General features: G+C 43.2%; 1 protein-coding gene across 4 annotated transcripts in view; it reads right to left on the bottom strand.

Annotated features, from left to right (window-relative positions):
- The window catches only part of DCLK1 (doublecortin like kinase 1), a 354244-nt gene that overhangs the window by 323499 nt on the left and 3401 nt on the right, over window positions 1-27344 (bottom strand). For 3 of the 4 annotated variants that reach the window (XR_013824882.1, XM_079903168.1, XM_079903170.1), the window contains exons 1-2: window positions 5178-5406; window positions 78-472 (exon numbers count right to left, since the gene is read on the bottom strand). Coding sequence is in view for 3 of the 4 variants with exons in the window: in XM_079903168.1 (XP_079759294.1) it covers window positions 78-453 (376 nt within the window). In the remaining variant the exon portion in view is untranslated. Of the gene's footprint in view, window positions 1-77; window positions 473-5177; window positions 5407-27344 lie in introns of those variants that run through there. The other variant, XM_079903169.1, reaches the window with a different exon arrangement.

A 27344-nucleotide genomic window follows, 5' to 3' on the forward strand; every position in this document is an offset into this window, starting at 1 on the left:
GGTGAGAATAATATGGACCTGTGGGAACCGAAGCCATATGCCCTAGGGTCACTTGGGAGGTATCTCCCAGCTCTCACCTTCCAGCAGCTGGTCCAGGCTGGAAATCTTCTTGAGCCCATCAATGGTGTAGATTGTTCTCACCCCCTGGGGCAAATTCACGTTATCCGACAGAGTTCGGGTCAAATCAGCCAGCAGGGCCTCAAAAGATCGGAACCGGTCTGGGGAGATGGCATACACAATCCCTTTGAAGTATCGATCTCCGTTTCGATAGAAACGAACTTTCTTGGCCTTCTTCTCAGAGCTGAGGGTCTGCAGCGTGCGGGTTCGGTAGAAGCTGCAGTGGGCGCTGTGCGTGGGGCTGGGCAGCCCGTTCACCCGCGACCCTCGGCTGTATCTCTGCGCCTTATCCCTTTCATCGAAGTGCTCCAACTCCATGTCTCTGCCGAAGGACATGACGGAGTTAAAGTTGAACCTGGGAGGCACAGAAACACAAACAGCCACACAAAGATGTTATTTTTGCACCCTGCTTTGAAAGGCTCAGCTTGAGAGCAGCTGATGGAGATATTGCTATAATCGATGATATGTTTAATATGAATTATCAAGTTGGGAGAGAAAAACCAAAGAAATAGAAGAGGCAGACCCAGTGGAAACAGCTTATTAATCAACCCCAGTCTTGTCAGAATACGGCTGTTCGCATTGACCACCTAGCACGTCAGGCTTTGAACCGCTATTATTTCCAACAGTCACAACAAACCTTTCAAAGTATTGTTAACCCGATTTACAGATGAAGAAACTAAGGCACAGAAAAATTCTCCTAAATTTCTCCAAGTAATTCAGTTGAGAAATGCCTGAATCAAGAACTCCGCCCCAGGTCTGCCTGACTTCAAGAGTAGGTAGGAAATGAGCTTTCATTTCACTACAGGGCTAAAGATACAAGATATAGTGGTGGTGGTGGACCAGGAATCAAAAGAGGGCAGGTAGCATTTAGGAGTCAGATTGTAAACATTTTACCTAGTGTTTGTACTCTCCATGGCTAGACCAAGAGCAAACAATCTGTAGATTCTACCAACTTAAAAGAGATTTTCCAGCAGATTCACATATTGAATTGAAATTTACTTAAAAAGTGGACCCACCATAACTCATTTACTTATATTTAATGCTTCAGATAAGGTGGATTAAAAAAAAGAAGAAAAAGGAAGGTGGGGGAGGGAGGAGAAAGGAAAGGAGGCAGGGGCAGAAAAGAAGGAAAAAGAGAAGCAGCACAGCAACAAGAACAAGAAGAAGGAATGGAAGTTACTTCTTTGGGACACTTGGCCTTTCCTTCCACTAAGGCTCTCTCTGTCTGTGGTTGAGAAAATCGAGATTTGAAGATGTTGACCGAGACTTGACCCCGTATGAGCTGCGTAACCTTGAGAAATCTACTTGTTCAACGTCTTTAAGCCTCGATTTCCTGAATCACACACGGAAAAGATAACAGTACCTACCTCCTAGTTAACATCAGCTATTAAGTAAGTTAAAACACATAAAGCACTTAGGGTAATGTCTACCCTGTGATAAGTATTAATATTTTTGTTAATAAAATCTGCCTTTCTGTTCCTGACTTTGTCACAAAAAGACCTAGTAGGAACAGAATCTCTCCCTCCGGTAAGAGAGGCTCCAGGTGAGCTTCCCCCAGCCCCACCCCCGCCACAGATTTCCAGCTCATGACCTTCTAAAAGGTACACCTGTGCCCCTACGTCCCCATTTGACTTTCCATGGAGGCCTGTCATCAGCTGCTGCCTGTGGGATCAATTAATCCTTGCTCAGGGGTTAGCTGATAAGGGCTTGTGCTGTTGCCCCTCACAGGGGATCCGTGTTTTAAACAGGGTAATCTAGAAAGTGGGAAAACCTCAACATTCAAAGGAAAGAAGTTTCAAGGACAAAGTTTCAGGCATATTGAAATAAGAGTTTAAGGGAAATGGAAAACTGGGGGCAAGAACCTTACAAGTGCTCCCCAAATCCTACCACACAGACGATGTCACCTTTCCGAAGGTCAGTCCAACCCAGCCCAAAGTACTGCCAAGCTTCCCTGACCTTTCCTTCACCCTCAGTCAACTGACCTCTGAGCCATTCAGAATGGCTACAAATTCATGCTCAAAAGCTTCATGCACTGCTAGAGACTGTGCACACCTGAAATGAGTGGAGTGGAAAAAGCTCACATTTATTGAATGTCTATGACGTGCCTGACAATGTTACGTGGCGATCAACTGCTGTGTAACATGCTAAGAGCTCCCTCTAAACCTCCTGCCAGTCCAGTGAGGGAGGGGGTATTATTGTGACTGAGGATGAGTGCAGGATGTATCCAGGGTCCCAAAGACAGAACTGAGGGCCTTGGGACTTGAACCCAGATTCACTCCAACTGCCTCTGAAGCTGGCACTCCCTCCTTTCCGACTTGTGCACTCTGTCCTAGAGGCCTAGACCCCCTGGGATTGGCCCATCATGACATGTAAAGTAAGGTGTTTAAAGCCCTCACTCCTCACTAGCTCTGTGACCTTGGGCAGGCCACTTAACTGCCAAAGACGTTGTGTGCACAGAGACCAGGCAGTGGTCTCCAGGCCATCAACGTTTTCACCTGCTCATGATTCTACAGCTGACCCTGCTTGGGGGAGGGAGCAGTGGGCTGGGATTCAATCTGGAGTGATTATTAGTTTTGTGTATTTTTTTTCCTCCAAATATGAAAACCGCCTCATGCCACTCAATAACTTCACTTTTAGTCTAAATTTGCATTTTCCAGAAAAAATATACCATATATAGGTAGGTATGAAGTGGTTGCATTGATTTTGAAGTTAGATAACTTTAAAACAATTATTAGTTGATATCTAATCCTTCAGAGAGCTATTAATTAACAGAGCCAATATTTTGCCCATGATATCATAACTGCTCCTACTCTGTTTTTAAAAGGAGTTCTTTTGTCTTCCAAAAGGGATGTGTGTGTTGGGGGGATGATGCTGCCAGTACTCAAAAACCCATGCCACCTCACTAGACTCTTCAAACTTCGTAAAGTATAAAGGTCAGATTGGCTGTTGAAGGTTTTATTTTTTATATGCAGTGATCATTCTTCCAACCCTAGGCATTTCCTTCCAAATCCAAATAAACCAAAAGAAAACGTGCAGGACATGCAGAAAGGAGGGCACAACTGTGTCACCAGAGTGCAAATCTAATTCCAAGGGGCTCTTGTTGATTCGCAATCGGCAAAGGTCAAATTATTTAGCAATTGTTGGAATTCCCTTGAGGGAACGGGCTTCTAGAACCAACAATTCCACCCCAATTGGGGGAGAAAAAAAAAAAGATCAATTTAAAATAGAGAAAAGTTGATTTTATTTGTATATTTCTCCAAACTGGATCATGTGTCCAACCACAGCAGGGCCCACATCTTTTACTTCCCTTCACTGAGTCTGCCCCAGAGTAGGCAACGATGTGGGTGACAAAGAAAAACCACACTCAAAGTGAAATCATTCTCAAGGCTACAGCTACCACTAAATGAATGTCGAAAACCACACCAGACAGCTTCGTGTTCCAGATATTATGTGTGGCTTCAAAATAGGTATTCTTTCCCTTGCTTGGCTGGCTCAGCAATTCCACTGGCTTAGTCATATATTCGAATCAAGAGCTCCTGAAGAAGATTCACTGGGCTTCCACAGGTCCCCACTTTCTGCAAGGAAGCTGGCTAAAGGGCACAGCCACGCGTTCACAGGCCATAGATGGCTAAGGCCCTGGGCACACATGTGTCCTGGGACCGAGGAGGTAACTGCACCACCTAAGCCACAGAGGTCCCAGAGGCTTGGGTGGGGAAGATCCCGCCTGGGTCTTATCAGAGATTTTCCTATAAACACTGCCAGGCCAAGAAATCAGCTTCTTCGACTGCTCTCTATGGGATTTCTCACCATTTTGAAGAAACTGTGTGTTCATCCTTCTCTAGATGAGCACACGAGTTCCTGTTTTGGAGATTACACACACACCAAGAAATAATTTGGCATAAACGCTACCACATCTAAATAGATGCTAGACCTGGAGGTCCCAAGGCACATTTTGCCAGCGGGATTAGGATGTAGGTGGATGGCCAGGCACGCACGAAGAGGCAAACACACCTTCAGTGTGCACGCACCACCCCGGACACAGATACCACAGGATGTGTGCATACCTTCTACACTGTTCCTACATATAACCTCTCTTAAATTCCTTCTGACCCGCATTCATATGACATTTCCTACTTAAAAGGCCGTCCTACTTTCCCGGCGAAAAGAGATATATTTAGGAACATTCATAAAACGTATTCATGGAACACCCTGCCGTGTGGCCGCTGAACGCGTGTGCACCAGAATCTGGACACACATTCATAGAGGCGGGGAGAGCAAGCCGGCCTGAATGAAACCTTTCAACCGCTCCATCTCCTGCAAGCACCTCCTGGCCCAATGCAGCAGCGATTCCGAGCAGACCCGGTTTTCAGCAGCGGCCTCTTTTGTGGGGGGCCGTGCGGGGCTGGGCGTGCGTTTCCCCGCTAGGAGGGAAATGCCATTTCCTCTCCGCAGGCTGTTAGCACTGCAGGTACTAATTTGCACACGGGGCAGCCACGCTGTCCCCAAGGGAACTCGAGGCCCCGCAAACGTGCTTGCAGCACCCACACTGCAGTCAGCCCCCGCGCACAGATCGCCCCGTCCTCAGGCACACACCACCCTCCCGGGCCCACGGGGAAGCACGCACACAATAAGAAGCCCGACCCGACCACTCCTTCTGGGCGCACACTTGGTCCTCACTCCGCGGCCAGTTCTGACAATGACAAACACCTGGCCCAGCTCCTCCGCCCTAGCTCTCCATCTCCACTAACAAGGCGGCCGAGAGAATGGGGGCCCCGCTCGCCCGACTCCCCGTTTTCAGCCCGGTGGCACCAGACAAAAGAGGCAGGTGCCAGCAGCCCCAGGGCCGCCTGCACACACCGCCCCCGGCCGCGGCCGGGCAGCTCCTTTCGAGGAACGGCGGGAAGGGCGGCGGCGGCCGAGGGGGCGCCCGCCTGCCCTCCGCGCCCGCGCTCCCCTGTACCCCGCGGGTGCGGGAGGAGTCGGCGCTGTCGGGCCCCCGGAGGGGCCTCCCGGCCGGCCCGCCCCTCGGCTCCCTTCCCCGGCGAAAGCAAACCACGCACCGGTCTGCGGAGAGACGCCGCCGGGGGTCTTTGTGGCCGCGCTCGGGGCCGCCTCCTGGTGCTGTCTTCGCGGGGCTGGGTGCGGCCTGACCGCGGGGCTGTGGGGCGGCGGCGGGGCCGGGACTGGGCGGCGGCCGCTGCTGGACCGCGGGCGTCTGGGCTGCAGCCGCTAGCGGAGGGACGCGCCTCGGCCGCTACTCATCGAAATGCGGCGCTTCGCACAGCCTCACTCCTGCCTCTCTCCGGAGGAGGGCGGCGGCGGCGGCGGCTGCGGGCGCGCTCCCTGCTCTAGTGGCGCACTCGCTCCCCCGCCCACCCCCGCTCCCTCCGCCTCCTCCGCGTGCGCGCCCGGCGCCCCCGCCCCTCTGGGCAGAGCGCGCCCACCACGGCTGCGCCCCGGGCCTCCTCCTCCCCTCGCCCTCTCCCGCCGCCGCGACCTCAGTGCATCTGGCTGGAGCAAACCCCCTGACCTCCCCAGGCCCCGGGAGTGGTTGTCTGGAGATTGGGGCCGGTCGGTGGTGGACCTGGGGACAGGCAGAGAGAACGCGGACCGGGTCTGAACCAGGAAACGTGCAAGGCAGAGACGCGAGGTGTGGCCGAGCCGTGAGACCCCCTCCCTAAGGGGAGGCAAGGGAAACAGTTCCTCCCCCCCACCCCCCGCCACTGTACACACACTTCGATGTGACCTCATGGTTTCACACCTTTCCCAGAATCATGAAAGCCAACGTGATGGCCCTGTCATCACTTCTCACCCAGGACACATCCATGCAGCACCTCCTGGGAGGACCATCCCCAGACCCTCCCAACCTACCCGCACTAGTGTCACCCTCAGGCCCCCTAATTGGGATGGGCCAGATCTGCTCATAGATCCCGCCCATCATCTCCACTTGACCCCCAGACTTGAGTCACCCTTTGAAACAGTGATCTCTGCTTGGAGCTGAATATATGTCACAACAGGCCCTTGATAACTTAAAGGCCAAGTTTCGCTACTGGACCCCTCGTGCCTGCCAAGGCTGGCGGTCAGCGCTGGAAAGCCTCATGAGCTCACATAAGCCTCCGCCACACACAAACCCCAGGGGGCAGGAATGTTCTCAAAGCTCAGGCTGCTCACAGCTTCCGCCAGTTTTTGCACGGAAGTCCAAGAATCAAGTCGCAGACTTCTGGCGAACCTTAGCCTGGTTCAGTGGGCAGCCTGAATTTTGGTCCAGTTAACCTCCTGACTGTCCCTTGAGACATGTATTTGTCCCAAATACTGTACATACACAAATACACGTGCATCTCTCTCTTCCTGAGCTTACACTTTTCAATAGAAAATCAAAATTTTTTCTCTTGTCAGCTGAGCCATTATGTATTTGACTAGTTATTATTAATAAGAGCTATTCTGAAGTACTTTAAAAGTATTATGTAAATACTAACTAACTACCCTTTGTTATAAAAGGCAGCTCAAAAGAGATGCATGTTACATATTCAACAAGTGCTGCAATATTTATTTTTGAACTACTGAATAGCCCAGGGATGAGAGTACAGAGAACTCACCAAATTAACTAAATGCAAAGTACTAAGCCTGTTCCTTCAAATTCTAATCAGAATGAGGGCCAAGGGGTAAGTGCAGAGAAAGAAGCCAAGGGTATTTTGAGAAGGGAAATCAAAGCTTCTGTTTATCTTTCCTGTGACAGATGCCAACTGATTTCTGCCAATATGCTAAACCAAGAAATATATTCCATCTCCTTGCCCCTATGGATATTCTGTCAGGGTCATTTCTTAAGCACTTTAAGTAGCTCAACTGTATCTTACCTCTTTCCTAGGTCTTCTCTCTGGGATATGCAGATACTGTCCAAAGAAACACCTTTGAGTTTGATTCTCCCAGCTGCAATGTGCTCTCCCTAGAAATAGTTGGGCATCATTAACGCTTTCAGGACACCAAAGGGCAACTGATAACTAGGTGGGCACACTGAATAGTACCCACCAGCCAATATACCATGGTCATATCATTTAGCCAGGACAGGAGGATGGTAACAAATGGCTCCCAGTGACCTGACAGAAGTAACTACAGAAGTGCCTAAATTATTTCCAGGGTAGTCTTTGGCAAATCTAACTGCTATTCAATAATAATTCCTAATTGAAGTGAAATTTAATCAGGAAACTCCTAGTTCAAATAATTTTCAAAAACTGACGTTACTTCCAGTACATCACAAGGATACTGACCAGAGAAGTGACTGACCCTTTTCTCCATGAAAATCTGAAGGAAACAGAGGTCTCACTCTAACTCCCCAAAGCTAACTCTTTTTAAGCTGTGTACCCCAATTGCTGCTCGAAGCAGCTGCAGCTCTGCACCCTGCAAGATGACAACGGCTTGGACACTGTTCTGTCGGTGGCTCCTGTTAACTGAGCGCTTGCTTTTTGCTGTGCTGGGGGCTTTTGTACATTTTCTTATTTCATCCTTATAAGAACCATTCAAGGTAGGCATTACTATCCTCACCTAACAGATGAAGGAATTTAGGCAGAGGGAGTTTACCTCATTTGCCCATAGTCATGTAGCTAATAAATCTCGAGCCCAACTCCATTTCTTTAAATTCCTATGTTTTAAAATTCAAGTCACTGGGCTTCCCTGGTGTTGCAGTGGTTGAGAGTCTGCCTGCCGATGCAGGGGACACGGGTTCGTGCCCCGGTCCGGGAGGATCCCACATGCCGCGGAGCGGCTGGGCCTGTGAGCCGTGGCAGCTAAGCTTGCGCGTCCGGAGCCTGTGCTCCGCAACGAGAGAGGCCACAACAGTGAGAGGCCCGCGTACCGCAAAAAAAAAAAAAAAAAAAATTCAAGTCACTTTTCCAATTGCTATGCCCATATGCTTATAAAGCAATACCAAATTCTAATGTGAAATGTAATCTCTTTTGAAAAAATGCAGCCTTTTAACCAATGGATTTATTATTTCATAACAGTGAGAACAACTCTTGCTGTTGTGCTGTAGTGATGGTTACCATCAGGTGTGTCTGCTCTGAGCTAAACGTTTTCATGAGAACATTTGCACCTCATGCTCGTCCACAAAGTTGATGGACAATCTTATCTAAAGGGTGTTTTTTTTCCCTGAAATTAAGTTTTCAGATAAAACCAGGGAAGATAAAGAAAACTAAAGAGTAATAATTTTTAGGAACTTCTCTGGTGGTCCAGTGGTTAAGACTCTGCCCTTCCAACCAGGGGGTGCAGGTTCGATCCCTGGTGGGGGAAATAAGATCCCACATGCCGCGAAGACAAAAATTTAAAAAAAAAATTTAATTATTAAAGAAAAAAGAATAATAATTTTTAGTTGACCACATACCTCTTTTCAGGTGCCTTTATTGGCTTCTTCTTAGAACCTGTACTCAATTATGCAGATTCAAAGAGAATTACAGAATAAGGGATGTTAGCAGTAAGAGATGCACTTCCTGCTTTTCCCTCTAGGAGGGGGAATTTACTGTGTCCCGTCTCTTCAGTCCTCCTCTGGGACCAAGGGCATGCAGTGCTACTGGGCTAGAGTACCAAGCATATTTAGTGCCCACCACAACTGTGAGAAACAGTTTTATAGAATATGATTGTCATTTTAATTTTCCTTTGTATTTCTTCCCGTATGGTAAAGGCTCCTTATGGCATTTCCCACAGCATTTCCTAATTGCCTCTAATTACAGAACACTTCTGCCTTCTTCCAGAATAAAAGAAACTCCCTGATGAGGGCCCTTGCAACAGGCGGTCCAGTTTTCACCCCGTGTGTGAATCCCCGCCACCACAAGTGGCCTTTCAGCCTCCACTCTGCTGCTTCTGAAGGTGGCACATGTGACACAGTGGAGAGAAATGAGATTACCCTCTGAGAGTTAGGCTAGATCAGGGGATTCTAGAAATAGTGAACGAGATCTCTAAATTTTTAACTGGCCATTTCTTTCTGGCTTGGCATTCCAGACATGATGAGGGTCCAAACTACAAAAGGCTATGGACCTACACAAAGGAGCAAGGGACTCTACCATCCCAAGAGACCCTCCCTAAGCTGACAGAGAGCTTCCCAAAGCTCATTTCTCCTTTTCCTACGTGTGATTTCCTTTAGTAGAGAGGGACTCAGCACAGCCCAGTCCCCTGCCAAGCAGCGCTGCAAATTAAACCCAGAGCCACTTTCCTCAACCTTGCCTGGTGGTTCTGGCTCTTCTGTTTGGACCTACAGGGGACAAATCGAATGGCCCTGCCATCTCCTTGACAGCCCTATTGTATTCTACCAAATTCTACTCTGCATTTCCTAGGAACCCCCAGCCCTTCAGCTGCTTCTCATATGACACGGCTTGGAAATGTCAGTGGTGTGCAGCTGTCAAAACCTCCCTCAATATCTGCCTCTCAGAACTGGACCCGGATGGCAACAGTGGTCTCACTGGGGAAGCTCCACGACTTTAATTGTCCTCAACACACTGCTTCTGTTAAAGGAACCGAACATCACATCAGCCTCCCTGGCAGGCATGCTGCACTATTGACTCATTCAGTCAATTAAAATCTCCATGCCTTTCACATGTTTGGCTCTTAAGGCCCCTTATTCTGTATTTGTTCAATTAGATTTGTGGGGCCTAAGTTCAGTGCTCTGTATTTTCCTTCTTAAATTGTGTGTTGTTATTTGATCCACCTTTCTAACCTGCTGGGTGGGATCCCTTCAGACACGTTATGTCACCACGACACGAGAGCGATCCCTCCAGCCTCCTGTCAGTCTGATTAACACCACACCCTCATCTCATCTTGGTAGTGGATAAAAGCTTTCAATAGAACATGGTCACAGCAGGCCATGTTAGCTACAGCAAATAAAAAACATGTTCTCTAACGGCAAATAAATATCTAGAGATCCAGTGATCGCTGAAATTCACCTTTTTACATCTAGAATTATATCCTTGACTTTGTTGCTATTTCGAGGTCATAGGTATATTTATACTGATAGATCACTTTCAAGTTTTCATTCCTTCATCCATTCATCCAATAGATAATTTTCGAGTGTCTCCAATGTGCCAGGCACTGTGCTAGGCGGGAACAATACAACCATGAGGTAGAATTGCAAATATCCTCTTCCCGTGGCATTGACAGTTTGTAGGGAGTAGGATGGCAAATGAAATTTACACAAATAATTACTTAATCCCAGTATCACTAAGTACTGTGAAGGAAAAGAACAAAGAGCTTCAGAGAGAGCTTGCCTTCCCTAAGGAAGTAACATTTAAGAAGAGACCTGAAGCTACCCAGCAGCAGGGTGGAAGAGTATGATTCCAAGCAGAAGAAATAGCCTTATGAAGACTGAGTGGGAAGCAGCTTGTTCAAGGAGCAAGAGATGGGCTAAGGACAGAGGAGGAAATTATTCTCTAAGAATTTAGATACACAAGTGGGGCCTCATGTAGGTTTGCAGCCTAAAGTCATACTTCCTGGGGGCCTCAAAAGCCTTCAAGTTCTCGATTCTCTTAAAAATGGTCCCCAGGAACTTAGGAGAAGTAAACTAAATCCTCAGTGAAGAAACCCATCTTTAACCTAGGCCTCAAAAGATCACCACTTACAAACTTCCAAAGAATATAGGCTTATGGTTAAAAAAAAAAATCACAAAATATATCAGTAAAGAAGGCATCATGAGTATGAACTAGAAAAAGAAGAAGAAAATAGGATCAGAATCAAAATGATTTCTGACAGTGGAGTTATCTAACATGGACTATAAAAAAATATATATGTATGGAAGAAAGGATACAGGTTGCAAGCAAAGAGTACGGTATTATTTTAAAAGAACCAAGAATATTTCAAAGAAAAGTAACAAGAATAAGTTATGAAAATTATAAATAAAATAACTGAAATTAAAATCTGAGTAGGGACTTCCCTGGTGGACCAGTGGGTAAGACTCTGTGCTCCCAGTGCAGGTGGCCGAGGTTCGATCCCTGGTCAGAGAACTAGATCCCACATGCAAGCTGCAACTAAGAGTCCACATGCCGCAACTAGGAACCCACATGCCACAACTAAAGAGCCTGCACGCCACAACGAAGATCCCATGTGCCACAACTAAGCCGAGCACAGCCTAAATAAATAATAAATAAATAAATATTTTTAAAAACCCAGAGCAATGGCTTGTTCAGCAAATTTGTACAACTACAGAAATATTTAACAAACTGGAAATTGGATCCAAAGAATTAACCCACAATGCAACATAGAGAAATGAAGAGATGAAAGATACTAATAGTTGAGTTATAAATAATAATTTAGTAAAAAGTTTTTAAAAATACATCTAAATAGAGGCTCAGAAAGAGAATGGGAAAGGGAATATTTGAAGAAGATATGGCTTAGCTTTTTAAAGAACTGATTAGAGGTATTAAGCCCAGATTTATGAAGCCGAAGGTGTCAAAAATGCAAATAAATGAAATCCACACATAAACTGCTACAGTGAAACTTCAGAGCAGCAAAACTGAAGCATAAGACTTTAAAAGAAAAAAGGACCAATTACAGTGGATCCCCGATGTTCAAGAATTCGTATTTGCAAATTCGCCTACTTGCTAAAATTTGTTTGTAACCCAAAATCAATATTTGCAGCACTTTCATGGTCACTTGTGGACATGCACAGAGTGGCAAAATATTTGAGTTTCTGCACACATGTTCCCAGCTGAAGTCAAGTAGAGTGACCCTCTGTCTAATTTCAGCTCTCATAGTGTAAACATGTGTCCTTTTCACAGTCTATTTATTGATAGTACCACATTTTCCTCATTTCTGTGCTTTCTGTTGGTGATTTTGCTGTTGAAAATGTCCCCCGAGCATAGTGCTTAAGTGCTGCCTAGTGTCCCTAAGTGCAAGAAGGCTGTGACGTGTCTTTGGATAAGAACCATGTGTTAAGTAGGCTTCATTCAGTCACGGGTTACAGTGCTGTTAGCTTGAATTCAATGTTAATGCTTCAACAGTATGTATTAAATAAGGTGTATTTTAACAGAAACGCAAATAAAATAAGGTTATATATTGATCACTGATGGAAATGTTTTAGCTAAAAGTTTCTAGTGATGAAGAGTTCTTACACAGTGATAGAAGATTTAATTGATCAAGAACATACATTGGTTCCGAGTTGGTATAAACAAAATAACATGATCTCAATAATATACGGCAAGAATTGACAGAATTATAATAAGAAAATGGAAAAAAAATTCACAAATTGCCAAGTATTGATATCATACAGTCAATATTCTCTTCTACAATGCGTTTAAGAAAGAAATGAGTAATTAAAGGGAAATTAATTTAAAAACTCATACTTTTTTAAATTTTCAAATATACTTTCAATAATACATTGTCCAAAGAAGAAATTATAATGAATTTTAGAAAATACATTAGAAAACCAATGAGCTAAACATCTAATACCAGAAGTTAAAAAGAAAACAACAGAATAAAACCAACATAAGTTTTTTAAAAGGTAAATACAAGAACCTCTCGGGAACTTCCCTGGTGGCACAGTGGTTAAGAATCTGCCTGCCAATGCAGGGGACACAGGTTCAGCCTTGGTCCGGGAAGATCCCACATGACGCAGAGCAACTAAGCATGTGCACCACAACTACTGAGCCTGCGCTCTAGAGCCCGCGAGCCACAACTACTGAGCCCGTGTACCACGACTACGGAAGCCCGCACACCTAGAGCCCATGCTCCGCAACAAGAGACGCCACCGTAATGAGAAGCCCGTGCACCGCAACGAAGAGTAGCCCCCACTAGCTGCAACTAGAGAAGGTCCACACGCAGCAACAAAGACCCATCGCAGCTAAAAATAAATAAAATAAAAAATAAGTAATTTTTTTTAAAAAAAGAACTTCTGGTAGGAAAAATTCTAAGATGCGTCTCAAGATTTCTGCCTCTTTGTGTGCACACGCAATATAATTCCCACTTGTTGAGTGTGGGTTGGCTTGACCTAATCAGGTTAGCCCCTTTAAAAGAGTATGTAGAGGTCGTAGACAGAAGTCAAAGAGATCCAGAGCTTCAGCAGGGCTCTCCTCCTGGGCTGGAACAAAGCAAATAGCCATGTTGTGAACTGCCTATGGATCCACATGGCAAAGAACTGTGTTTAGCTTTTAAAGGCTGAGAGTGGTCCCCAGTCACCAGCTAGCAAGAAAATACGGACTTCATGTAACCACAGGAAATGTTCTGCCAAAACCAGTGAGCTTGTAACTGACTGTCAACAAAATAGCTACAGTAAGAGATGGTAAATAGAAGATTTCTAGTGGCTTGGGTGTCCAATTCAGATGTTCAATAAATGATGGATGAAGACACCTAGAATGATGCAATCATCTTGAATTTAGATTTAAAGTTATTGGGGGAGTGATCCCAGGAAGCAGGAATGAAGGACTGGCAAAAGAATATGTTCTATTTCCACCCCACCTCCCAATTACGGAACATATAATACAAAAGTAAATGTCATGTTTCCCCTTTATGTTTTTTCATATTCAATATAATTGTACAAATATAACTAGGAAGGCATAATTCACCAACAGAGTGAACTGTGTTGGCTCCAAATCAGTCTACTTATACATTAAATTCTATATTTATGGGGCTTCCCTGGTGGCACAGTGGTTGAGAGTCTGCCTGCCAATGAAGGGGACATGGGTTCGAGCCCTGGTCTGGGAAGACCTCACATGCCGTGGAGCAACTAGGCCCGTGAGCCACAATTACTGAGCCTGCGCATCTGGAGCCTGTGCTCCGCAACAAGAGAGGCCGCGATAGTGAGAGGCCCGCGAACCGCGATGAAGAGTGGCCCCCGCTTGCCGCAACTAGAGAAAGCCCTCGCACAGAAACGAAGACCCAACACAGCCAAAAATAAATAAATAAATAATAATAATAATAATAATATTTGTAAAAAGCCCATATAATCGTTTAAATAGACCCAGGAAAAACATCTGACAAAATCCAACACCCATTGATCCATGCTGTTTCTCACCATACTAGGAATAGATGAGAACCTCTTCAATATGGAAAAGGACACCTACACAAAACCTACAGTTATATTTAATGGTGAAAGACTGAATGCTTTCCCCCTAAGATCAGGAACAAAATAAGGATGTCAATTCTCACAACTTTTATTTAACATTGTTCTAGAGGTTTAGTTAACTGGCATAAGGCAACAAAAAGAAAGTTATCCAGATTGGAAAGGAAGAAGTAAAATGGCCTCTATTCACACACAAAAAGATGTAGAGAATTTGATGAAATCTACAAAGAAGCTATTAATAAATTAGTTTAGGAGATCAATGCACAAAAATCACTTGCATTTCCATATATACTAGCAACAAACAAGCTAAAATTAAATAAAGTTACATTTAATTATTAGTAAAAATTATTATAAATAATAAAAGACTATGACAAGAGACAAAGAAGGACATTACATAATCGTAAAAGAATTGATCCAAGAAGAAGACAAAAGAATTATAAATAGGAGCACCTGAATACAGAAAGCAAATATTAACAGACATAAAGGGAGAAATTGACAGTAACCCAATAATAGTAGGGGACTTTAACATCCCACTTACATTGATGGACAGATCATCCAAACAGAAAATCAATAAGGAAACACTGGCTTTAAGTGACACATTAGATTAGATGGACTTAATAGGTATACATAGAAATTCCATCCAAAAGCAGCAGAATACACATTCTTTTCAAGTGCACATGGAACATTCACCAGGATATCTCACATGCTACACCATAAAGCAAATCTCAATAAATATAAGAAGACTGAAATCATACCAAGCACCTTTCCCAACCACAACACCATAAGTTAACCTCTTAGTTAACCTTTTTAGTATTTTGTCTGCCAGTTTAAAATGGTATCCTTTGATACCCACCAACTACCTATGAGAGTCAATGATCTTATTTTCTCTCATCTCATTTTCAGTTACATTCTTTCTACTGTGTCAGATCATATTGCCTTTACATATTATTCTTCCCCCATGTCCCCAACTATGCTTTAATATTAGCTCTACACTTAAAATATATTAAATTCTCATCATCTTTTGCCAAGTTTCCCCAATTATCTCTGGGCTGGATATGCTCATCCTTAGCAGATTCCTCAGAAAGTACTTGTGTGTACAGTATTCTTTGAGTTTTGCATGTTCAAAACTGTTTTTGTTTTTGTCTATTTAAATGGTCTTGTTACTTGAAGAACATCTTGGCAGAATAAAAAATCCTTGCCTCATACTTTATTTCCTTGAGTTTCCTGAAAATGTTACTCCACCATTTCCTTCGTCTGTTGCTCTTGAAAATCTGGTGCTAGCCTAATTTTCTTACTTTTATACAGGTAATGTGGTCTATTTGCTTGGAGGCCCTGAGGATTTTTCTTTGATTTACTAGGGTATGTATCACAGCTAATCCTTTCAGGTCAAGTTCCAGGTACTTGGTCAGCCCTTTCAATACGCAGACAAGCTTTATTTGCAGAAAGATTTCTTATATTATAGCTTTAAATATTAGTTCTGTTTCATTATTTTGTTTTTCTTTTTTAGAGACTCTATTATTTATGTATTGGATCTTCTTTGCCTGTTGTTCACTCCTATCTCTTTTCCTCTAACAGTTTTTTTAATTCTTTCTGTCTCATTTTCATATTCTTTGTTGTTTTCCTGCCTAATGTCCATTATTACATTACTGTTTAACTTTGCTCTTTCTTGGCCTCTAATAACTTATTCTCAAATTCTTTGAGTTTAATCACATTTTATTGCATTTCTTCCTATTGTTTGTTTGTTTTGTCCAGTTTTAGTTTTAGAATTTTTTATTGTGAATAATTTTAGTATCTCAGAATGCTTATTAAAGAATATCTAGTTCAGTTTGGAGTGTTGTGTTACAGTTCTCTTCTGCTTCGTTGTCGGTTTTTGAGGAAGAATACTCATTAGCTGAAACGTTTTATCTTGAATTTTTAATTTTCCTTTTACAGAAGTTTTGTATGGAGTTGATTTGATGTCTTCCTATTCCTAGGCACTTTTTGGATAAGGTTTCTAGTTCTTCTCTGTCTGTAGAGTGAAGTGCAGTTTCTTTAATGTTGGTAGGAGGTAAGGTGTTGATGTGTCTTGTTTCTCTTACATTTATTATCTCATTCTTGGCCTGGCTGAGTACCTCACACTCACCCCTAACTTCCTACATGTGGCTGGTGGGACATGTGTTCTCTCTGGCAGGCTAATAAGAGTCCTTCAGAGGAGACCTTGACATAATGTGGCCTGGTTTTGTTCCTAGAGTCCTAATCATTGAGCTGAGATCAGGTCGCTATGTTATGCCTCAGTCTCCAACTGGGTTCCAAGAATAGACGATATGATCCATCACGAAGCTGACTTTTTGAAACAGGCCTTTGGTTCTGTTAAATAATATTCAAACTGAGACGTGAATAAAAGTCTAAAGATTGACCAAGTATTGATCAGAAGCAGCATTCAAATTTCAGATAAAAGATTCTGATCTTAAATGAGAATTAAACTGTCCAGTGTCAATTACACATATAACGTGTTCAAATCCCAGACTTACTGGTAGTAAAAAATTTAAGCAACTTCTAGGAATCTTGTTTTTTCTCATTTGTAAAATGACAATGATAATATTTCTCACACAGCTGTTGTATGCATTACATGAGAATATGCATGGAAAATATTTAATAGAAAAAAAAAAAGATGGTAAAAATTTTACTGAAATAGATACCTGACAAATTGATCACAGTTAACTTTCCCTGACATTGAACAGGACATTGTCTTGTGGAAATGGCAGATGGAATTGCTACTGATCTCAGTCTGAGAAACTTGGTCAATTTTTAGAGTCTGGTGGATGTTCAGAGCATTCAGCCTGTTAGTAGTAACTAGTGTGGCTGTCTCCCCAATATGGCTGGAATCGGCCACTACAGCCGTACTTCTGTCATTGTCTACTTGGTCAGGAAAACAAAAAGAACAGAGAGAATGACACTACAGCCCAGGTGGCACGGAAAGAAAGAATTCTTGCCTGGAGCATGGTTTACTGAGCTATAACACTCTACCCAAGCCCAGGGGCAGGAATTGAACATATGACTTTAATAACTTGGTTTCTAGATGCAAAAGTAGACTGTGAAGGGAATCTCCAGTCGACTCACAGCCTGCTTTTCGAGCTGGGTTGTGTGCCTCCCGTGTGGATGGTGAACCCAATTACTAATCACTGGCCACCTATCCATGACAGCAGAGGTTGGAGGGGGGAGGGCTGGGAGCCGGGCTGTCAGGCCCAAGGGCAGAGGTCATGACAGGGTCTCCCCGGAGCAGGAGGGAGCTTTCAGTGTCAGCAGCAGTGCAGCCTGGTCCTGCCACTCCTCCCCACCCCCGCCCAGCACTGAGCTCTGCCAGCGGGGCTGCCCGGGGGAGCAACACCCTGGCTGGTGGGAGGCGCTGTAATGACCACGTGCTGCACTTTCCCCCAGGCTCCCCACGTGGAAATGGCCTCTGTGCCCTCCCTCCATCCCCACCAGGACCTCTTCCAGGCCCCTTCTCACTCAGAACTGGGTTCATCAGACTCCACAACAGCTGCTCATCCCCCTTGAGATGCAAAAGGTCTGTGTGAGCACAAGAAGGGGATGCATATTCCATGCAGGAATTCACACCCCAGCATAATTTTCACCACGTGATTAAATTAGGTGAATACAAAATGCCCAAAGCCTCGTAAATAAATAGCTCTGGGAATTTAAACTGTCAAAATAAGCTATGACTTTCCCAACTCCACATAACATTTGCACCTACCTATGTTTCGAAAAAGTGGGGAGGGACTCAGAAGAAATACAGGGCACCCTCCCTGTCTCTGCAACGCTTAAAATGTTATTAAAGACTCCAACTATAAAGAGACAAAGGCCAATCTAATGCTAGCATTTCCTACGTCGCGGGCTGCTAGGTTTTACAGACCTGCCGTTACTTTTTCAGGGATGACCCCCCTGTCTTACAGCCTCCTTCCTCTGCTTCATCGCACACACAGGAGCAGCAGAGACCACCAAAGTTATTGATTGGTGCCCCGAGCAGGCAAGGAATCACAAAGCAGCCTGAGAAAGAAGCAGTGGCAGTGGCTTATCTAGTAGGATTTGTGGGGAGGAGTCTATTGGCACAGATCTTATTTGCCCCCGCTGGCCTCAGATGGGAACCACAATAGCATCCTCACCACCAATAATAATAATACAGCTAACACATAATGCATGGTTCCCGTGTGCCAGGCCCATCCTCTCATTTAATTTTACCACAACCTTGAGAGGTAGCTTCTATGAACTCCTCATTTACACAGATGAGGGAAGCAAGGCATAGAGGGGGTAGGGTAAATCTGTTCATAGTCACCCATTGGTAAATGATGGAGGTTGGACTTCATGTGCAACCTGGCTTCAGACTCTCTTTGGAATCACTGTTCTTGGTCAGAAGATACGGGCAAAGGAACTCTCTTCAGTAGGATGGCAGAAAAAAATAAACATTCTGAGCAGTTGGTGTAGAGACACCACCACTCAGGCTTTTGGTTACCTTGATAAGACCATACTGGGGGCAAAAGCTTGTAGAAGTGTGTTTAAGAGAGAATTAACGAGAGGAATTTGAGACCAAAAAAACCTTTCTGAAGAGTTTTGCCCCAAAGGGGAGCATTTCCTCACAGGTGGTAGAAGCTGTGAGTAAAGTAAGCAAAAACAAAATGCCCAGATATATGCATTAGCAGGAAGTCTTTAACTGGTAGATAAGTGAGAAGATTATATTTGATACAACTCTAATCTTTAATGTTGCTAATATATGAGGCAGGCATCCAGGTTCCCCACAAAAATATGCATCAGTGCCACTACCCTAGACAAATTACCAAATTGGACAGAGAAATGGTCTAGTATTATCTATTACGTTCCTTCATTTTGTTGATGGTTTCCTTTGCTGTGCAGAGTTTTTTAGTTTGATGTAGTCCTGCATGTTTATTTTTGCTTTCGTTGCCTTTGCTTTTGGGTCAAATCCAAACACTCGTTGCAAAGACCACTGTTGAGGCACTTACCCCCTAAGTATTCTTCTAGCACTTTTACAGTTTCAGGTCTTAGGTTCAAGTCACTAAGGCATTTTGGGTAGATTTTGGTGCATGGTTTAAGATAGGGGTCTGTCATGTTCCTAGAATTAAAATCGACCAAGACCAGTTCCATTTTCTGCCCTGAGTGCTGTGAAAACCAACACAGAACCAAATATTTGGATCTAAGTAAAAATGTTAAAACTTCCATTTCAAAAGCTGAGGATTCTCAGGACCAAGAGAAAATGTGCAGTTATAGCTGAAAACCCAATCAGAGGTAATCCTTGGTTTCAACTAAGTCATTTAAAAACATCTGTCACCTAGAAAGCAAATCTTTGTGACACCATAAGTACTAAGAATAGCAAGAATAAATGGATTGGATGGGCCAAAAAGTTCGTTTGGGGTTTTCCGTAACATTTTATGGGAAAACCCGAACGAACTTTTGGGCCAACCCTACAAATAATACGCAAAACCTTACAGATGGAGAGTGTTTTACTATATCTCCAATTATGTATGTCCAGGCAATCCATAGCTTTAATACTGCCTATCAATCAGCTTTGATGAGTCATTACTATCCTGTCCTTCCCCCTTGGAGCTAAATTACATTGATTTTCTGGCCTTGAGTTTGTTTTCTATGTTTGATGAAATATTACTTTTAAGACCCCCAGTTTCAAAATATTGACGCTTCTATTTATTCTCAGCCATAAATTACCCTATTTTAATTTTGAAAATTACAGTTGCTTCCAAAGGCTATTTGTTGTTGTGAAGGTGTTAATTATTTTCTGGGCCTAGATTGTGGTAGTTGGCCTAATTATTGCAGTACCAACACTGAACTCGGTTTATTATTGCTTTGAGTTAGGTCCACCGAGGGACTGACCTAAAATGCCTTTTATTTTTAAAGCTGAAAAATTTAATAGCATTGATTGGATTGTTGCAATAACTTCCTAATCAGCCTCTCTGGTTTCATGTTCACCCTCCAGCCCACAGTCTGTTCTCAGGGTAGCAGCCAAGTGAACCTTTTAGAGCAAAAAACATGTCATGTCACTCCTCTGTTAAAACCTTCCAAGGGCTTCACTTCACTCAGAAAAAAATCCTTACCTGGACTTCTTAGGCCCTATGTGATCTAACCTCTGCTCCATACCACAACTTGAGCGAATCTCACAAATATAATGTTGGGCAAAAGAAAACACAACAAAGAAATACACATGGCATTATTCCAAAACACTTTTTAAAAACAGGCAAAAGAATGTGTTAAAAGTGATAATAGTCGTTATCTTGGAGGAGGAGGGAAGGGTAGCAAGTAGAGAAAGGAACAAGATTTCTGGGATGTGGACGGTGTTCTCTATCTCTTGATCTGGGTGTTGGTACGCAGTTTTTTCACTTTATGATAATTCACTGAGCTGTATACCTCCTATTTGTACACCTCCCAGGAGGTTAATTATACTTCAGTAAAAACACTTGCCAGAGAGAGAGTAGGAGGTAAGGAAGTAAAGACGGAAAGCACGAAACAGTTCTTTTAAGACGCTTTCCTCTAATAGAGAACAGAGAAATGGAGCAGTAACTGAAAGTGAGGTCAGGTCAAAAGAAGGTTTTTATTTGGTTTGTTTTTTTAAAAAAATGAGAGATATTGAATTAAAGCATGTTTACTTTGCTATGGGACCTTTCCTGTGTAAAGGACTATCCAGGGTCCAAGAGGGAGAGGGGCAACTGATAGAGGAACTTCCTTGAGTCGTCGAGAGGGGATGAGACCCCGGACTGGAGTAAAGGGTGGGCCTGGAAAATAGCAGGGTACAAAGGATCCTGCTCATAATGGCTGAATTCTATAAGAAGAGCTTGGGTTCAGGGTTGGGGAGCGGCTGGGTCCAAATAGGAGACGTCAAAGAGCTATAATGGTGGGAAAGTAACACGAGAAGCTTAGACTTCTGGTAGCGACTGTATAAAAGGCATGGAAAGGCATGATGGGATTATTAGTCTCTGTGGGCTTTGAGGGGAAGATGCGCAATCACTTCTAATTATAACCTCTTTTGAGGGTTGGTTTCAATTTATAGAGGAGGGGCATTTTGTGGTAAGAGGAGGAAAACACAGTGCCCCTCTTATGGCCCATGTGGCCCCTCTGGAGGAGGAGAAAGTCTTGAACTTACAGTAAATTCCTAGATATAGAATTGTGGAATTAAAGGTATATACATTTGACATTTTGATGGATATTGCCAAAGAGTAATGCAAATTCAAACTCCTTTCCACATGTATGAGTTTTCCCCCACCCCCTGGCCAGCACTGTGTTAACGTTTATAATCTTTGCCAAATCCAGTAGGTGAAAAATAGCTCATTGTTTTATCAATGATTATTGAAAACATCTTTCCATATATTCACTTCCCTTATATTTCTGCTTTACGAAATGCTGTTCATGACCTTTGCCCATTTTTCTCTCTGGCTATTTGTCTTTTCCTTACTGATTTAAAGAGTTCTTTGCATATTAAGGAAACAAGCCATTTGCCAGTCACAATAATTGAAAATACAGTGTGTGTGTGTGTGTGTGTGTGTGTGTGTGTGTGTGTGTTTAATCACATGTGTCTGGACCTCACTGTCACTCTTTAAAAGAAGTCATCACTTCAAGTTTATAGAAATATTTATCTGTTTTCTTTAATGAGTTTTTGGGTTTGTTTTTTCATTCCTAAATCTTTAATAGATCATGAATTAATTTTGTTGACTGAAGTAGGAATGCAGCTTAACTGCTGTTTTTTCTCCCAAATAGCGAGCAGTGGTCCCATCATTGTTTCTGGGATAATCTGCGTTCCCTTAACATACTTGAAATGCCAGCTTTATCCTCCCCAGTCTAGAAAGCACTCACCACTTAGCTCTAGAGGAGCTCATCTGGATCCAGTCACAGGCTATCAATCCAACGACTTCCCTTCCTCCTTCTCGGCACATGGAGTACTTGGCACTGACTCCACGGCTCTGAACTCCGAATCTGGGGTTACATTAATCTGAGTCTCTTACTGTGTTTCTGTGCCTTTCAGACATTAATTTCTGCTTATTGCTATTGAGTGGAAATAAACAAGATTAGCAAATAATTGAGTCTCCTTCCTACATTTGTTATTAAAATAGAAATTTATTACCTTAGGAAGACTTTGTTAACTCTCTGGAAATGGCTGATCTTTGAAAATATTGGCTGATGATAAATTTCTTCCTTAAAGTGCTCACACATTCTTTTTCTCATGGTCTCTCTCTGTGCATGTATTCTATTCAAGTACAATCTCCCTTAGCAACATGATTGAAGCTACTCAACTAACTGGCCATTAGAAAAAATCCTATCAAAATTTAAAAATAAAATGTATGCCTTACGTATTCATTTTCTGGAAGGTTCATATGAATGGGATTCTCAATTGCTGACAAAGCTGGATAACTGAGGCCTTCATGTAGTTACTGGTGAATGTATTCTCTCTATAACCTTGCATGATCACACTTCACTTTTCCACAAACGAGAAAGCACTCTCGTCATTACACCAATAACAGCACCCTCTCCAGTCTGGTGCTTGGATGCCAATGATTTTTGAACCACACAAGACCAAGACCTCGATCCACGGATCCCCCTTACAGTGCCCTCCTCACCTTCCTTTGCAGCCAAGATTCTCTGGTTCTCTGGTTCTTTGTCGTAGTGACTCTTGCACATTCATTCCCTTGACTCCCCAGCCCCTACTTCTCTGTTGAAAGTGCCCAGTGAAACTCCAGTTAAATCTCTGCTACTCAAGCTGGCCTCCAGGCAGGTTCAGAAAAAACACACAAACACATGCTGACTGCCCTCACTTCAGATTCACGACTGTGTTCTTCAAGCGAGCTCTCATGTGCACAGCAGCCCCACACTGCAGGGTTTATTCCCTCTCCTGCTCTCCTAGCAAATCATTTCAAACTCCCTCCTCTTCTCCAACCTTCCATAACTCCCACCATCACCTGTCACCACTCCTGCCCCTGAGCCCCACGTGCTACCTCTTCCCCGTTACCCACCACGGGCTGTACCCCTCTCATCTGAACAACCCTCTGGCTACTCAGGAACATTTGCTCCAGCAATTACCTGTTACCTCTTTGCAGCGTAAATCTTTCCTCCTTTACAGCATCATTGTTATCAGTATACAGTCATGCAGAAATTTCCCCTGTCTTAAAAACATCCTATTCTAACTCCACATGCCCCCCGCAACTGCTCCAGCCCTCAACCCACCCTGTGGAGCAAAACTCCAATCAGAGCTGTCTGTTCTTGCTGTCGCTCCATCTTCTCCCCTCGTCTGCTCTTGTTCCCAGTCTCTGCTCTGCCCAGCAGCACTCAGACTGGTCCTTTCAAAAACCACATCAGGTCCCGTGCCTCCTCTGCTCTCTCTTCCATCGGGAAGAAACCGAAGTCCTAAGAGCAGCTTTTGAGGATCAACATCGTGTTGCTCCCCGTCCTCCCCTCCTTCAATCCACGCCAGCCTCACTGACCTCCTCGTGCTCTGCACGTACACTAAGCTCATTCCCACCAAGAGCCTTTGCCATCCTTGTGCCTTTTACCTGGAACAGTCTCTTCCCAGATCACCAAATGGCTTGCTCTTATTTTAGTTAAGTTTCTTCCAAATGCCAACTTCTCAGAGAATCTCCCCTGACCTCCCCACCTAAAATAGCATCCTAACTCTACCCTGCCCCTGCGTCCTTCCTTCCTTCAGGTATTTATCACAGCTGGTGTCTAGCGAACATGGCATTTTATATTTATTTATTTTACGTATTTCTGCCCCCGCACCCCTAGAACCTAAGCTCCTTGAAGTTAGGGAGTTTGCTAGAACGGTATCCGTTACATAGAGGGTACTCAATAGATATTTGTTGGCTGAATGTATCATGCAGATATATTTCATAATTCTGCAGACACAACTGACATTTACTGTAATATTGTTTGTAAAAACAAAAAATTAAATATGGAGGAAAAAACCCCTAAATCCCTGTCATTGGGAAATAAGTCAAATATATTTTGAGGTAGCCTTAAAATAGAACACAATATCAGTTATTAAATAAAAAAAAAAAGGATGAAAAACTGAAACCATTTCCACCAAGATCAGGAACAAGACAAGTTTGCCCACTCTCATCACTATTATTCAACATATTTTTGGAAGTTTTAGCCACAGCGATCAGAGAAGAAAAAGAAATAAAAGGAATCCAAATCAGAAAAGAAGTAGTAAAGTTGTCACTGTTTGCAGATGACACGATAATATATAGTTGGTTTAGAGAATCCTAAAGATGCTACCAGAAAACTACTAGAGCTAATCAATGAATTTGGTAAAGTAGCAGGATACAAAATTAATGCACAGAAATCTCTTGCATTCCTATACACTAATGATGAAAAATTTGAAAGTGAAATTAAGAAAACACTCCCATTTACCACTGCAACAAAAAGAATAAAATATCTAGGAATAAACCTACCTAAGGAGACAAAAGACCTGTATGCAGAAAACTGTAAGACACTGATGAAAGAAATTAAAGATGATACAAATAGATGGAGAGATATACCATGTTCTTGGACTGGAAGAATCAACATTGTGAAAATGACTCTACTACCCAAAGCAATCTACAGATTCAATGCAATCCCTATCAAACTACCACTGGCATTTTTCACAGAACTAGAACAAGAAGTTTCACAATTTGTATGGAAACACAAAAGACCCCGAATAGCCAAAGCAATGTTGAGAACGAAAAACGGAGCTGGAGGAATCAGGCGCCCTGACTTCAGACTATACTACAAAGCTACAGTAATCAAGACAGTATGGTACTGGCACAAAAACCAAAATATAGATCAATGGAACAGGATAGAAAGCCCAGAGATAAACCCATGCACATATGGTCACCTTATCTTTGATAAAGGAGGCAAGAATATACAATGGAGAAAAGACAGCCTCTTCAGTAAGTGGTGCTGGGAAAACTGGACAGCTACATGTAAAAGAATGAAATTAGAACACTCCCTAACACCATACACAAAAATAAACTCAAAATGGATTAAAAACCTAAATGTAAGGCCAGACACTATCAAACTCTTAGAGGAAAACATAGGCAGAACACTCTATGACATAAATCACAGCAAGATCCTTTGTGACCCACCTCCTAGAGAAATGGAAATAAAAACAAAAATAAACAAATGGGACCTAATAAAACTTGAAAGCTTTTTCACAGCAAAGGAAACCATAAGCAAGACGAAAAGACAACCCTCAGAATGGGAGAAAATATTTGCAAATGAAGCAACTAACAAAGGATTAATCTCAAAAATTTACAAGCAGCTCAATATCAAAAAAACAAACAACCCAATCCAAAAATGGGCAGAAGATCTACACAGGCATTCTCCAAAGAAGATATACAGATTGCCAACAAACACATGAAAGAATGCTCAACATCATTAATCATTAGAGAAATGCAAATCAAAACTACAATGAGATATCATCTCACATCGGTCAGAATGCCCATCATCAAAAACTCTGCAAACAATAAATGCTGGAGAGGGTGTGGAGAAACGGGAACCCTCTTGCACTGCTGGTGGGAATGTAAATTGATACAGCCACTATGGAGAACAGTATGGAGGTTCCTTAAAAAACTAAAAATAGAACTACCATATGACCCAGCAATTCCACTCCTGGGCATATACCCTGAGAAAACCATAATTCAAAAAGAGTTATGTACCACAATGTTCACTGCAGCTCTATTTACAATAGCCAGGACGTGGAAGCAACCTAAGTGTCCATCGACAGATGAATGGATAAAGAAGATGTGGCACCTATATACAATGGAATATTACTCAGCCATAAAAAGAAATGAGGGCTTCCCTGGTGGCGCAGTGGTTGAGAGTCCGCCTGCCGATGCAGGGGACACGGGTTCGTGCCCCGGTCCGGGAAGATCCCACATGCCGCGGAGCGGCTGGGCCCGTGAGCCATGGCCACTGAGCCTGCGCATCCGGAGCCTGTGCTCCACAACGGGAGAGGCCACAACAGTGAGAGGCCCGCGTACCGAAAAAACAAAAGCAAAAACAAAAAAAAACGAAATTGAGTTATTTGTAGTGAGGTGGATGGACTTAGTCTGTCATACAGAGTGAAGTAAGTCAGAAAGAGAAAAACAAATACCGTATGCTAAAACATATATATGGAATCTAAAGAAAAAAAAAAAAGGTCACGAAGAACCCAGGGGCAAGACGGGAATAAAGATGCAGACCTACTAGAGGATGGACTTGAGGACACGGGGAGGGGGAAGGGTAAGCTGGGACAAAGTGAGAGTGGCATGGACTTATATACACTACCAAATGTAAAATAGATAGCTAGTGGGAAGCAGCTGCATAGCACAGGGAGATCAGCTTGGTGCTTTGTGACCACCTAGAGAGCTGGGATAGGGAGGGTGGGAGGGAGGGAGACGCAAGAGGGAGGAGTTATGGGGATATATGTATATGTATAACTGATTCACTTTGTTGTAAAGCAGAAACTAACACACCATTGCAAAGCAATTATACTCCAATAAAGATGTTTTAAAAAAATAAAAAATTAAAAAAAATTAAAAAGGATGAAAGTCTTGACATTCAGATATAGAAAATATCCACAAATGAGTTAAGGGCCGGGGGGGTAAATGAGTGCAGAACAAGAGAACGATTCCCATGTTGTAAGAAATCTAAATGTCTCTCCATGTGCATAGCTTCTGTTCTTATACGCATAAATCCAGAAGGAAACTCACTCCATTTGTTAAGGGTGGTTACCACAAAACAGCAGGATCTCAAGGGAAGGGAGAGAGATGTTTACTCTATTTTATACAGTTTTGTTTTGTTTAAATTTTGTAAGACCATATTACTTTTATACTCCAAATTAAGATATCTTTCAAAAGATACCAATGATTAATGTTTGTTGGTGGTGTCTGTGGGAGAGTTGGGAAAGCAAAAATTAGGGGGGAAAGATGAACAGTGGGACGCTGCCTGCTCTCAGCAAAGAAGGGACAGAGTAAAGCTTGTGCACAAAGAATAAGCAAGGATGATGAGCAATATATTTTATTTACTCCTACCGTAGGAAAGGTGCTATCCTTAGTGACAGGTCGTGTGCATGTTCTTGAATCCTCAGAACAAATTTGCTAGTTAGGTATTAGCTCCTTAGATGAGAAAAATGAGGCTCAGAGAAACTGATTTTATTTCTCAAGAGCCCTGAGTAAAGCCCAGAAGC

Source organism: Stenella coeruleoalba (assembly GCF_951394435.1).
Source record: "Stenella coeruleoalba genome assembly, chromosome: 18".
Lineage (NCBI taxonomy): Eukaryota > Metazoa > Chordata > Mammalia > Artiodactyla > Delphinidae > Stenella > Stenella coeruleoalba.